The 15000-nt window shown below is 40.5% G+C and overlaps 1 protein-coding gene across 2 annotated transcripts in view; it reads left to right on the top strand.

Moving 5' to 3' along the window:
• NUP37 (nucleoporin 37) overlaps window positions 1-15000 on the top strand; it is a 37450-nt gene that overhangs the window by 19538 nt on the left and 2912 nt on the right. Inside the window, exons 5-9 of one of the 2 annotated variants that reach the window (XM_075600627.1) lie at window positions 1115-1209; window positions 10143-10233; window positions 11362-11459; window positions 11704-11754; window positions 13213-13306. In XM_075600627.1, the coding sequence (XP_075456742.1) occupies window positions 1115-1209; window positions 10143-10233; window positions 11362-11459; window positions 11704-11754; window positions 13213-13306 (429 nt within the window). Of the gene's footprint in view, window positions 1-1114; window positions 1210-10142; window positions 10234-11277; window positions 11460-11703; window positions 11755-13212; window positions 13307-15000 lie in introns of both variants that reach the window. The other variant, XM_075600626.1, reaches the window with a different exon arrangement.

The raw sequence follows: 15000 nt of genomic DNA on the forward strand, positions 1-15000 counted from the left end.
CTTAATCGCTGCAAACACAAACTTAAGACCTTCTCCCGGAGATAACTTAGTAGCCTGCTAGAATTTTTAGAAGTCAAAGTTTCTGCTACGCGGCAGGAGACGGGGGTGGGAGATCGTAGTTTAAGGAATAACCCCCAGATTCATTCAGCACCGTTACTGGATAACGCACCTGATCGGGTGTTCACTCTCTCTCATGAACTTGGAGGAAAGTGATGGCTGTTCGGATGTGTTAACCCATTACGGAGCTTGATGAATAACCCCCTTAGAGTCTATTCAGCTTGTGTGCTGTCTTAAATGTTAAACATAGTTTTATAAGCTTAAAGCTTTGTCCATATGCCTCTCAATAGAATTTGTTTTAATGGCGATATACTTAAACAAGTAGGTTTTTAAAAATGTAATCTAAATAGGAGTCATGCAGAGGCCGTCTTTAAGTGTAATATCTTGCAGGGCAATGGTTTTCAAGTGCTGAAGTTCTTCTCTCTGCTGTTGGTTTATGCTCCATTTCTTTTGTTGACCATCTAAAGTAGAATTGTAGCTCTAATCTCTTATTGGCTTAATTTTGAATTATTCTGTCTTGCACAGCTGTACTATATGTAAAGTACATTGGCAAACATTGGAAGACCCCAAACATGAAAAGGATTTTATTAGGGCACAGTCCTCCTAGACCACATAAAGGCAATATGAATAAATAAAATATCCTGTAGTCAAGTACCTTGTATTGAAAAATATATTTGTAATCCTTATATATTTTGTTATGTCCTAAGGGACACAATTATTCAATGTTAGATTTAGTTATCCATTTTGGCAAATTTTCCCATTTAGGAGTTTGCATTTAGAAGGGCATAACCGGTTTGGCTATTCCTATAACCACACCACTCTACAGCCCTGGGTGATTTCGCCTGGTTCCCTGAGATTAAATGCCTGCTCTCTATTAGTTCCAGGAATTTTGACAAATTAGAGGGCATGGATTTAAATAATGCCCAGAATGTGTATGCATGTATATATCTTTCTCTCTCTCTACTGTATATAATATCTCTCTCTCACTATAATATCTATCTCTCCCCCTCCTTCAAATTGTATGCTCTTGTATTCCTTTTACAATTTCCTTTGGCAGGTCATAGAAGGCCACTCTGGTTACATCAACGACTTGGTGTTTTCTCCACATGAAGGCAAAGATATTGCAAGTGTAAGCGATGACCACACATGCAGGTAGGAATTGTATCTATGATGGATAGGTAAACTGTCATGCTAGAAATGTGTTCAGATTTAACATGTCGAAATCGGAACCAATACTCCCTCTTTTCCCACCCCCCCTTCCACTGCCACCCTACACACAAACTCTCCCTCACTGTCAATAACACCACAAACATCTCAAGCCCACTGTCTAGGGGTCATATTTGACTCTGCTCACTCCTTCATTCATCACATTCAGTCTCTCAAAGTCCTGCCATCTCCACCTCTGAAATATTGCCAAAACCTGTCCTTTTCTCACTCCTCTTTCTTTGTTTTGCATTAAATGGGGTATGGATGGAAGGGAAGAAAGCATCATTATGCTCCTATATAAAGCATTAGTAAGACCACACCTTGAATATGGAGTACAGTTTTGGACACCACTCCATGAAAAAGATGTTATGGAACTATAAAAAGTGCAGAGAAGAGCCACCAAATTAATAAAGGAGAGGGAAATAATAATAAAGGAGAGGGAATATGATAACTATATAAACATATATTCGGGGTCAATACAAGGCGCTTTCAAAAGAACTATTCATCCCAAGGGCAGTACAAAAGACATGGTCATCCCTTAATATTGGAGGTAAGATTTCTCTAGCAACAAAGGAAAGGGTTCTTTATAGTAAGGGCAGTTAAAATTTGGAGTTCATTACCCATGGAGATTGTGATGGCAGATAATATAGATATCTTTAAAAAAAAGGGGGGGGGGTTGGACATCTTTTTAGAAAGGGATATACCAAATAAGTAAACATTGGGTGTATTTTAATTGACATTATTTGGAGTCTGGAAGGAATTTTTCTTCCGCCTTATAAGACATCATTGGATAATGTTTCACTTGGGTTTTTTGTTTGCCTTCCTCTGGATCAAAATACTGTAAATACAAATACAGGATAAGAATCTCAACTAAATTTTGCATAAGTTGAATTTTATGGACATACGTCTTTTTTCAACCTCATCTACTACTGTATGTAACTATGATGCAACTAAAATCCTAATTCACTCACTGATCATGCCCCGCCTTGACTACTGCAACCTTCTTAGTTGGCATTCCCCTTGTCCGCCTATACCAAAATGCTGCTGCCAGATTCCTCTGCCTCACGCAACGCTGCACTACGCAAATCTCAACACTGACTTCCCATATCCTCTACAATAAAATGTAAAACCCTAGCTCTGACTTGCAAAGCTCTCCCACCTTATCAACGCTGCCCCCACGTTATCTCAGACCTCCCCATATACATACCTAAACACCCCCTACTCTCTGCGCAGAGCATCCGTTTTTCTTCCTGCCTTATTACCTCCTCTCACTCTTGTTTACAAGACTTCTTCCATGCTGCCGCCTCTCTGGAATTCCCTACCTTGCACCATCAGACTCTCCACCAGCTTTCAGGCATTTAAAAATTCCCCGAAAACTCACCTTTTCCCAGGGAGCCTATCTGGCACACCTCTAACATTCAACAAACCCTTCAAATGCCGGACATTTCATGATCACATGCCTGTGGTGTCACTGATCTTGGGGAACACACAGGGGGAGCATGTTCTTCCCCGTTATTGAAATTGTTATCACAAAAGGTTCCATATTTATTAGAGGGGAAAAAAAAGACAAATCATATTAAATTTTTTGAAGCAGGGAATTGATTCAAAATTGAAAATAATTATTCAGTAAATTTCCCTCATGGATCTCTTCATCATGTTCATTGGCATCCATGCATTTGTATATACCTTCTGCACACAAATAGTGGTTGTAGGGACGTGTGAAAACATAGGAAAGTCTGTTACTTAATTGCATGCTTTTATATGTTCATTGCCCAAGGCTTTGGCATCTAGCATGTGTGTTATGCTACAACTTAAAGTTAATGTGTTTTGCATGTGTACATTTTTGTTATGACCACCGAGGTAATGAGATATTTCTCCATGCAAAAACTTGAAATAAATATTTTTTTGTTACCAAGAGTAGCGGTGACACAATTTTCCCAAAATTATTTGTAAACTTGTCACAAGGATCATTTGGTTTGGAGCTTGCTGGGCTTGTGTTTTTTTTTATTTATTTTTTACCATATACAGTTATATAATTTTTACAAGGTTTTACCACGCAGAATGCCCTGTAATTGTAATGCAGTGCAGAAGCCAGGTTTCTTTGGTGTATTGGTTGATGACTCGCTTTTTTTTCCATTCCAAAAGATTTTAATTGCCGTGCAGAATCCAGTTCACTTGATCTATTGGTTGATTTCTCTATGCGGATTATTAATTCAACTGTGATCGTTCCAATGAGGGCACTATTGCACAGAAATTTCCATTGACGTAATGCGTTTCCCTGCAATAGTAACCCAATCGGCACTATTGCAGCTGAATGGGGGAAAAAACCTTGTCTTCCAGTTGTTGTTACCTGGATGACCAGTTTAATATTTTAGATGGATGACGTCAGAATAAGCTTCACTTCAGCAAATTCGAAGGGGATGTATCAATCATTTAAAAGTTTTTGCGGTTGTCACAACTGTTAACTAAGTCCCATGAACGTCACCCTATGCTGTCTTGTACATACACCAGAGTAAATAAAGTGGTTTAACGCTGCATTGACATAAAGGAAACTCTGCCCTGTATTAAGCTACGTTTTCCTTCAGCATAAAACAAGTCCTTGAAAATTGAACACCTAAATATTAGCAAGGGAGGTGACGCTCATCATTTCAGTGCACAGCCCTCATGGCTTTTGCATATTAAGTCACACTCCAACAGCACTTGTATAGATAATTTCTTTGCTTGGAGATGAGGAGGAGCGCAGAAGAGTAATCGTGATATATGTAAAAGAAATAAAACATATATAGTGCAGACTGTAATTACTGCTAATGTTCTTGATAATCTTTAGGAATAGAACTCACAAAAATCGCCGTATAATATCGCATGTCAGAGATCCTTCTCTCTCTGACTGGAGCTCTTTAGTCGAAAGACCAGGATAACCCTCAATAGGTAGGTATGATATGAAAATAAAAATAAAAGAGACCACAATAGTGCATACTATTCAAACTGGATATAATGCAAAATCATCACAAGTATAATGAACTCACATTTTCCCAAATAAAATCGGGTGGGGGAGAGAACCGCAGATGTAACTGGAGGACAGGTGCAAGCAGCTTCACAGCGTCTCACTCGCTCCTTGCTGTGTACTTCCGCGTGCGTCACTGCCGTCGCGTCACTTCCTGCTACCGCGTCACAGCTAAGGGCGGAAGTTCCAACTGTGTCTGGTATCAGCTCCAAGCTTGCCAGTCCTCTGCTGCAACTCTACGCGTTTCGCTGATTGCTTTGTCAGGAGTTGTCACCACTCCCCCTCCCCCTTTTTTACACATACTCGTATAGATAGTCTGATGTGTAAAATATATCTATCATAGCGGTTTCCAGCCCTCTCCTCGGGGACACCAACAAAAGTATGTTTGGGGATAATCTGGCTATTCTTTTCCTATGAAATCTAAGCATCGCCCTATGTTTTTAGTAAGTTGTTTCTAATTGGGTGGCTGGAGAGGTTTTAGAATATCTTCTTACTAGTTCATACTATTGCACTGGTTTTAATGCAAAGAAATAGGGTATGTTAGGATTCCATTTTGAAGGGAAAATAGATAAACACATTTTGGAATCTTTGTGCATGTGACCGTTTTATATTAAAATAAATTTAGACCCTCTGGGAGGCACATAAAGCAACATTTAAGAGGGGTTTTTATCAGTCTGGCAGCCAAGAGAAAGAGAGAGAGAAATGCAAAAATCATAGAGGGACAGAATGAACTGAAAAAACTATGGGATCAACAGAAGGTCTCCTGACCCAGCTACCCTTCAAAAGATTAGAGACACACAGATTAAAGTGAATCTGCTCCTGACCTCCCAGGCAGAGAAATCACTGACTTGGTCAAAGAGGAAATTTTTTGAAAAAGCAAACAAGCCAGATACCCTCTAAAGCCCCGGGTCCTGACAGATTCTCGAATCTGTATTACAAAAAATACAAGAACCAACTGACCGCTTATCTCCTCCGTATGTAGAATCAGGTGTTGAGAGGCACCCCCTTCCCCCACCACATGCTCCAAGCGTCAATCTCGGTAATACATAAAAAGGGTAAAGACCCACAGGACTGTAGAAGTTACAGGCCAATATCCCTGATTAATTCGGACATTAAAATCTACGCTAAATTATTGGCCAACAGATTGAGTCTCATCCTGCCCAGACTGGTGCACCCAGATCAAGTCGGGTTTATAGCGGGTCAGCAAGCAGCAGATAATACCTGACGAATCATTGATCTGTTAGAAATAGCCAATTCAAGATGCATACCAGTTATGGCGCTCAGTCTGGATGCGGAAAAAGCGTTCGACAGGATAGACTGGCCATACTTAGAGGCCACACTTGGAGCATTTGGGTTGGGAGAGAAATGAACAAAAGCCATATTCTCCCTATATTCGGCACCGTCAGCCAGGGTGACCCATCAGGGGTTCGCTTCGGACCCCTTCTCAATTAGGAGCGGATGGCGACAGGACTGCCCGCTCTATCCTCTCCTCTTTGCATTATGCATGGAGCCCTTGGCTGCTCAGATAAGAGACAGCAAAGATATCTCGGGTATTGTCATTGGAAGCCAGTCGCATAAGGTGGCACTGTATGCGGATGTTGTGTTCCTGACAATATCTAGACCCCTTACCTTTTTACCAAATTTATTCGACTTTATGGGGAGATTCAACAGGATCTCCGGATTCAAAATGAATCAATCCAAATCGGACGCCATGACTATAAATTTACCTAAACATCTGGAGAAGCTGATCACCCTCAACTTCAACTTTAACTGGCAGCAGAAGCAAATGAAATATCTAGGAGTTAATGTAACCAAGACAACCAACCTGTTGTACCAGGCAAATTACCCCAAATTGTTTCATACCCTGAGAGAGGACATGGGAAGATGCGCCAACCACAAAATTTCTTGGATAGGGAAGATCCACTGCATTAAAATGAATCTGCTCCCTCGCCTTCTATATCTCTACCAGACCCTCCCGGTGCCATTACGATTGAAGGAGATACTCTCTCACTTCAATCTGCGACAGATACATTTATCTGGGGAGGGAGGAGAGCGAGAGTAGGTAAGCGGATAATGCGCAAACAAACGGGCTAGCGGTACCTTGCTTGTTGTCCTATTACAAAGCGGCCCAATTATGCCAGATTGTACAATGGCACACCAACCCGGACTCAAAAAGATGGGTCGGGTTAGAAAAAGAGAGATGCGCCCCGGTCGAACTGGGACATCTAATTTGGCTCCCCAAAAAGGTGATTAAGCACCAAATTGCCACTTTCCTCAATGATCAACTCACTCTCGGTGTGGGAGAACACTAGGCTCAAATGCAAATTGACCCATAAATCATCGGGCATAATCCCATTATGGGGGAATCCGTTATTTGCTCCAGGACTGAACAGTGCGGACTTCACAATCTGGAAAACGAAACAAATTAATAGATTAGTGGACCTGGAGGGTAGAAGAGGCATACAAACATTTGATCTCCTCAAATCCAACATAAATTTTCCCAATACTGAATTCTTTAGATACCTCCAGGTCAGAGCATTCTATCAGGCTCAACAACCTATAAATCAATTAACGAACTTTGAAAAGCTCTGTCGCACAGGGACGACCACTAAGGGACTCACATCGCAGTTGTACAAGGAAGTAACTGGTTCTGGCTCGACCATGGCAGAAAAGATAGGATATATGACCAAATGGCAGACGGACTTAGGGGAGGTCTTGGACCTAGAGGAGTGGACGAAAATTGCCCTGGCAGTTTCCAAAAGTTCTATGTGCACGACCTTAAGGGAAAACGCATATAAAGTTATGATGAGATGGTACCACACCCCCACAAAAGTGGCTAAATTTCTGCCTAGTTACTCCCCATTGTGTCCTAGACAATGTGGACAGCAAGCAGACTTGTTACACATGCTGTGGTCTTGCCCCAAAATAGCCACAGTTTGGGATTCAATCAAAGATTGGCTGAACAGGATCCTAGGCACACATATCCCGCCAGACCCATGGCTGTTTCTCTTAAACAGGCCGCATCCAGGCCTCTCTAAAAAAAGCAAATAAATTGATAACGCACTTCACGACGGCAGTACGGGGAGAGATAGCAGCACGATGGAAACAAAATGAGATTCCAAGGATTGCTACAATTCAGAACAGAATTTGGACAGTCTGCCAGATGGAGAAATTGACGAGTTTGGTCAATGACACTGGCACAAACTACCTAAAAGTCTGGACGCCCTGGATGGCCCAGACAGACATACCGGGGGTAGAAAGGTCCACGATATGGCAATGATAGAAATAAGTGCGTTTTCCTTTGGGGCTGGGGCACAGGAATAGACAGGTAGGACAAGTTAGAAATATCTAGGTCAAGCTAAACAAAACCCCATGGATGGGCAGCGGGTGTTGCCGGAGATAAATCTGGCCCCCCAAGAATGAGCCGGTAGACGCAGAGCTTCCAGTGGAACCACAGCGGAAGGTCTACACCCCCCCCCACCCTCTATTACCCCTACCCCATTCCCCTTAGGTTTGTGATTTGTGTTGGTCGGTTTGTCTACCCCGTATGTCCTGTTGCCACCTGTTGAAAGCAGCTTTGCATGGACAGCGGACATCATTACAAAGATGTTTTGAATAAGAATGTATTAAATGTCTGTAGAACATGTGAAATATCAATAAAATTTAAGTTGAAAAAATATATATATATATTTAGAAATTGTTTTGTATTATTGTACAACGTTATGATACGGTTTTCGTGTGTGGAGAGTTGATGTTCTTAACATGAGTCTACATCTTTCTGCCCAACTTAAAATATGCTTTTTGCAACGGTCTGTGTGTTTTTTATTGTGTGCCCTATCAAGACATAATCGCACAGAAACTCCAATTAAAGTAGGCGGTAACGGAATGCGACGTTTGGCCGCGACAAAAACAGCGCTGGACACTTCGCCGCGATATTCGCCCGACCTGCCAAGCTAGGTCTCCCGCTCCGACAACAGCATGACCCGTCTGCCGCATCCGACAACTGCATGTTTAAATGTCCTACGCGGGATCGTTGCACTGCCCAGACACGCTGCTCTGACGCGCCATCTTTAAATGTCCGGTGGGACATTTAAAGATGGCGAGTCGTATGGACAGTAGAAATCCCACACGGGACATTTAAATATGCAGTTGTCTGATGCGGCACACCTGGCTTGTCGGACGGGGGAGCGCACATTGCGGGGAACTATCTCGGCAGGTTTTTGGCGGCAGCCAAACGGCCTACAGGGAACGGGAGTTTCTGTATGTTTGTGCAAAGATTAGCACTATTACTATTGGAGCGAGATCTGCAGTAGCTTAAACCTACTACACATTTTGAACTCTCCTCACTGATATGAGGCACTGTTTCACACATCAATCTGATATGAAACTTTAAATGTAAAAATAAAATCTGTAATAAGTGTTGATTGCAGTCTCTCTTACTCCTTTTGAAAGGGAAAAATAGACGAAGCATTGAAGAACCCCCCCCCCCCCCCTCCTCCACATCCTCACTCCCGTAGAGACACTTGTAGTTACACATTTAAACCCATTTACAAACTGTTTACATTTACAAATTATAAATAATTATTCCAAATGGTAGTGGCACTTGCACTTTTTTCTTAAGTAGACCGTTGCTAAACTTGATTAACACCACAACACATATATTTGATGTCTTTTTGGCAGCTGGCTAACCAAACATAAAATTACTCTGTTGGTCTGCATAACTAACAAGTCAACTCTGTTGCCACTTGAAAGTGGCAGATTCTCTGTGGTGTTTTTTATATTTAGCTACATAATTTCCTTTAAAAGCATTCAAAATGGCTCAATTTATCAGTTGCTACACATCCAATCTTTTTCATGATTTGAACGTTGAGAATACATTCTGACATTGGATAACAATCAAAACGAAAGATTTGCCAATTGTATTAAAATCAGAGTACATTCTAAAAGAACATCGAGCATTTCCAAAAGGTCAGCTTGGTCTTATTCTGCTTTAACTATATATAGGCAATTTCTCTTCTAATACAATGCCCACACAATTAGCACCTCCCTGATACAAGCACAGTAAAACTGGCACATATACCCATACATTCTAAAAAGTCGAGACCATCAGGTAGCGAGCTCTTGGTAACACCTGTGCCAAAATTCCGTTTTGGCACTGCAGCTCCGTTTCAAGCCCTTGTGGCTACCATGCCTGAAATGGGTTATGGGCTAAAGATCCAACATAAAGCACCATGTTGTCATGCATGGCTATAATTGAATAAGATTACACCATGACCAGCATGTCAAAATACTTCCTTCTGGATCCCACCCCTAAATGACAAAGCTATGTTGTATGTTCATAAAGAAGGCAACCAGGTGAAACCTTTATCTTTTATCCCTTTGTTCTAATTGTATTTCCTATTTGATAAAAAAAAACATCTTTCCCTGAATAGATAATGGTTCTGCAGTAACATCTTGATGCTTTGGACACTTTAGCCTAGCTGTGCTTCCTTCATGCCCATCTCGATGGCAAGGACCAGCAATAACCTGGCTTCAGTATTCAACATTTGAAATAAGAAATTCATTTTCTACAGTGTACTTGGCTGAATCACAATCCTTTTTTTTTTTTTTTTTAATTATTTTCAGTTTTATCTCTGCAGTTGAGTCACTAAAATCTGCTGTCCCAAATAGACGGCAATGTCAACTTACCAGTTCTAATACACCAGCTGATAATGCACTGATCTTATTTAAAACTTGTTTGTAAAGAATTGACATGGCAAAAATTATTGGCACCGTCGATCTTGGAAACTTCCATTCTGGAGAGAAAATGTTGTATTTGTTTCAACACCTGACAGATCATTTTTAATGTTTGTATTTCCTTTACATTTTTTATGAGAATTTGGGATTTAGAAGGAAACCAGATTGCTATATTTGTGCTGCGTTCCCCTGGGATGAGTGTGGCATGGCATCCAGAGGACGCTTTCAAGGTTTGTTCTTGTCTACTTTTAATTTAACCACTTCAGATCACAATTGGTCCTACAATGCATGTGGACGTTTGGGACATCTGCAGTCCAACATTCCAGTCTATGAAATCAATGAATTGGCAACGCATTTATTGTTACTTACTTCTAATTAATGAGTTGCATGTTTGTAATCTGGTCTTCTATTAATCCTTTTAACACCCAAACGTCAGAAATAACACACATAATTGCATCTTCACATTTTTTTTCTCATCGCTAACCTAAAATTCACTCTCGTGTCATTTTTATTACTTTTCAGATTTTATTCCATTTCAATAGTCATTTCTTTCCATCCGTGGTAAACAAGTCGGACGGTCTTCCACTTCATACAGTATCTGTGTCACATTAAAATGATTTGTCATCGTTGTTATTTTTAATAGTACATGTTTTAGTTACAAATATACAAGCTTTTAGGTTGATGTGGCAAATAGAAAAATACCACTTGTGAGCACATTCACGTCTCAGACAGGTCAGCAACCCTGCCTATCCCCATTATCTCTTAGCATACAGTGCTTCCACTACAGCAAGGGATTCTGGGAAGTTACATACAAATGAACAGTGTCACCTTTTGCTTCTTATCCATTTTAACATGGACCCCTATAAGCTTATGCCTGCTGCATTGCACAGCCCGAGTTAAAGAAATGCATAGCCAGTAACCCTACTCATAGGCAGTTATTTTGACCTTTTGCGTCTCATCACTGTGAGGATAGTTATATTGGTAGTGCAAAGTGAAGCTGGAAGAGGTTTCAACCACACATTATATAAGTAATGGTGGATCAAACAATGATACAAACCCTTCACTGTGCAGTGCACAGCAAGTAAAAATACCACTTAGACATGAATGTGCTCACGGACAGTTTTAACCCAGCCTTTCGCCATTATCGCTTGGCGTTGATGTGGGAAATCTTACAAACGTCCAACTGTTTGTATTCATCTTTGAGCTTGGAAACATACCAGCATTAAATGCACCTATAACAATGCTAATGTTTTACAATCTCCTCTTTTTTTCAGCTGATGGTGGCAGAGAAGACGGGCACTATACGTTTCTATGATCTGACTACCCACCAGGCCATTCTGTCTCTTGACTCTGTGCAGGTGCCTCTCATGTCAGCAGATTGGTGTTTAAGAAATACATCCAGAGTAGGAGCAGTAGCAGGGAACGACTGGCTCATTTGGGAAATGACTCGCTCCAGGTATTTCATTGATTACTTTCTGAGACGTGTGCAAGTTTTTGTGCACAAAATGTTGCAACATTTAATTCTCAAAGCAGAATTGAATAAGGAAAATAAAATGAAGTTACCAGTGCAGACCAATTGCATAAGCAGCAGTGAAAATGCGGAGTTTCACAAATCACAGAACCATTAGAGGTTGTGTGTGTGTGTGTGTGTGTACCAAATTTTAAGTAACATTTTTCTTTTTTTATTATTATTATTACAGCTATCCTCAAGACAATAAGCCTGTCCATGCAGATAGAGCAAGATTGTTCAGGTACAACTTTACTTCTAATGTGACGTCACATATTTTTTTTTTACAAAAATGTGCATATACAATTTACTGTATTTCAATATCTTACAAATAAAGATTTATTTTAAGACCCGTAAAGTGAAAAGGGGGCCTTTTTTAGACCGTTTATCGAATATACAAAAGATCGGCAGAGCACAACGTTCCGGGGTGATCTCCCCTCCTCAGGTGCACCTGAAGAAGGGAGAACACCACGGAATGTTCTTCTCTGTCGAATTTGTTTTTTTTTTTTTTTTTAAATATTCGATGGTCTTAGAAGGCCTTTTTTCACTTAACCGAGTGTATATCTATTTCTCGATGAAAAGCTTTATACATTGACTGCTTCTGCTAGATCCTGTCACACAGATACTCGGCACCATGAGAAATACCTTTGCAAATCTCTCTACTTCAAAAGAAATCATAACGGGAGTGCAGGGCCAGCATATCATTTGCTGGACTTGGAAATTAAAGCATCCTACCTGGCTTTGATTACCAATACTGACATTCCATTTTTATTTATAGGTTTACTAAAAGTTCTCATGTAGTTAAATCAGAAAATGCTTGAATCTTACAACAAAACAGTTCTGAAATCTGTTTGTTCTACTAATATTCGTATTTTTTCTTAAATTCCGTAAACTGAACTCTGTCGTGAATACCGAATTAAATCTTCTTAGTCTGCGAAAATACTTTACTTGTTTCAAATGGGTTACCATGGAGGGTTAAATGTAACTGAAATACAGTATTACATTTTATATTCACGAAAATTTGCTACAAGAAGGTTTTCTTCGTATTGCATTTCTATAAATGTAGTTTCAATTCATTACTACAGAGTAAAACTTTTTATACAATAGTAGTTATCACTTTTCCAACAAGTACAGAAATTAACCAACTTTTAAGTAAAAAAAAAAAAAAAACATGTCTCCCTTAGAACTATCAAAGCAACAGATTGCACAATGAGACAACATTATACAGACATACCCCTTGGTTTAAGGACACTCACTTTAAGTACACTCGCTAGTAAGGACATATCACCCAACAGACAAACGGCAGCTCGCTCATGCGCCTGTCAGCATGTCCTGAACAGCAATACCGGCTGCTCCCTGTACCGAAGCTGTGCGCAAGCGGGGAGACTATAGAGCCTGTTACAAATACGTTATTTACATCAGTTATGCACATATATGACGATTTCATTATAGTACATGCATCGATAAGTGGAAAAAGGTAGTACAGTACTTCACTTTACGTATATTTTCGCTTTACATACATGCTCTGGACCAATTGCGTACGTTAATGCGGGGTATGCCTGTAATTTGGTACAACGTGTGACAGTTACTATTTCAAAGTACCATTCTCAAGACTGGATATTGCAGTACATGGTTCTTGTCTTCACAAAATGCCAGCTGCAGTAAACACGCACACTTTCAAACCCTATATTTTTTTGTTTAGGTGGTCTAAATGCAATGACAATTTATTTGCAACCACTGGATGTCCAGGAAAGGTGAACAGTCAGCTTCTCATTCATCATTTAGGACACCCTCAGGTAATCCGGTCACATAATTACTCTTAACCCTATGATTCCCAGTACTCCATCAATCCCTAATGTAAATGTAGAAAGAGTTTCTGGACAGTGTCTGCTTTTTGTCATGTCTAGTGTATTTTGAAGTGTGCTTCCTCTGTTTCTATGTGGTTATGTTTCTTGCAGTATGTCAGTATGATGGAGTGGCTGTTCAACCACTTTTTTTTAAATTATGTGGTGGTGCACAAAGATAACAATAAATTAATCAACAGGTGTAACCCCCACATAATAGTTCCCAAGTAAACCAAACCGTATCTAGAACAAAAGGAGAGAGATAAACCAAGAGAACTCTGCACTGTAAATCTCAGATTTCCTCTTGAGAACGGGCTGTCTGCCCTTTGCTATATTTCATAAGTTTATCTATTTTTGCAGCAGTTTTACACTTTTTAAAAAAAAAAATTTTTTTAAGGCAATATAAATATCTAAGCTGCCTATCGATCTGTTCTCCTGTGAACGATTGGCAAAGATCCAGCATTTCCGTGCATCCAATATGGCCGCCTATTTCAAAGAGGAAGAGGGCCAGCCATAGGCTTTATGGGGCCCATGGTGGCACGCTGTCAGCGGGGCCCCTCTGTTTAAAAAAAAAAAACAGGGTTTACTTACCTAGTTACATCATCTGACGCTGCAGGAGGCACGACACACACCACACTCCCTCCTCACCTACCGGTCTGGGGCCCCCGCACTTCCTTCTCTCCCTCCTCCTGTCGGCGCCGGGATCCAACTTATGACTGGAGAGAGGGGAGCTGGGGGGCCGCCCTCCCTCCTCCAGTTGGGTTAAAGTTGGATCCCGGCGCTATCAGGAGCGAGAGGAAGAAGTGCGGGGCCCGAATGGTTGCAATAATAACCTAAAGAAACGTAAAACATTAGAACGCATTAAAAAAAAAAAAGGCACAAAGCGTGGTAAATAAAGAACTTCTGCATCTATTAAAACAAAAAACGGGCAAGGGAAAATGGTGCTTTAAGATCCTTTTTTCAGGTTCAACAAGTGGTTTTTTTTTTTTTTTTTCAAGGTATCAGAGTACTAGCCGAGAAATATTTACTTTGGTTATTACGCTAATACACCATTTTTGCCAGGCTTGTGAATCTGAAATCCACAGTAACATTTGTGCATACAGAGTTCAGCCAAAAGAAGAAGCCGTGCTTCACAGGAGATGTGGAAAATAAATATTGCCCTTTACAAAAGATACAATACATTACAGAAAGTTACAATAAAAGCGCAACAAACAAAATTGGATCATAGCAAGGAAAATCCCGTTCCGGGAAAGCTTACAGTTTAAGTCAAGCATGTCAAACTGAAAGGTTAACACGGGCCAAATAAACAAGGTTTAAGTTTAAGTGGGCCGCAAAAAAACAAAAATTTAAATTTTCATAGAAACGTAGGTTTATTTCGAAAAGTACACTATAAAAAAAAAAAGAACAAGAACAACGATAAAATTAATGTTTTCTTCCTGACACTTGGCATCTATGACTCTCTCCCTCAGACTCTCTCTCTCTCAGACTCGCTCAGACTCTCTCTGACTCTCTCTCTCTCTCTCTCTCTCTCAGACACCCTCTCTCTCTCTCTCAGACACCCTCTCTCTCTCTCTGACACCCTCTCTCTCTCTCTGACACCCTCTCTCTCTCTCTGACACCCTCTCTCTCTCTCTGACACCCTCTCT

Source organism: Ascaphus truei, chromosome 5, assembly GCF_040206685.1.
Source record: "Ascaphus truei isolate aAscTru1 chromosome 5, aAscTru1.hap1, whole genome shotgun sequence".
NCBI classification, from domain to species: domain Eukaryota; kingdom Metazoa; phylum Chordata; class Amphibia; order Anura; family Ascaphidae; genus Ascaphus; species Ascaphus truei.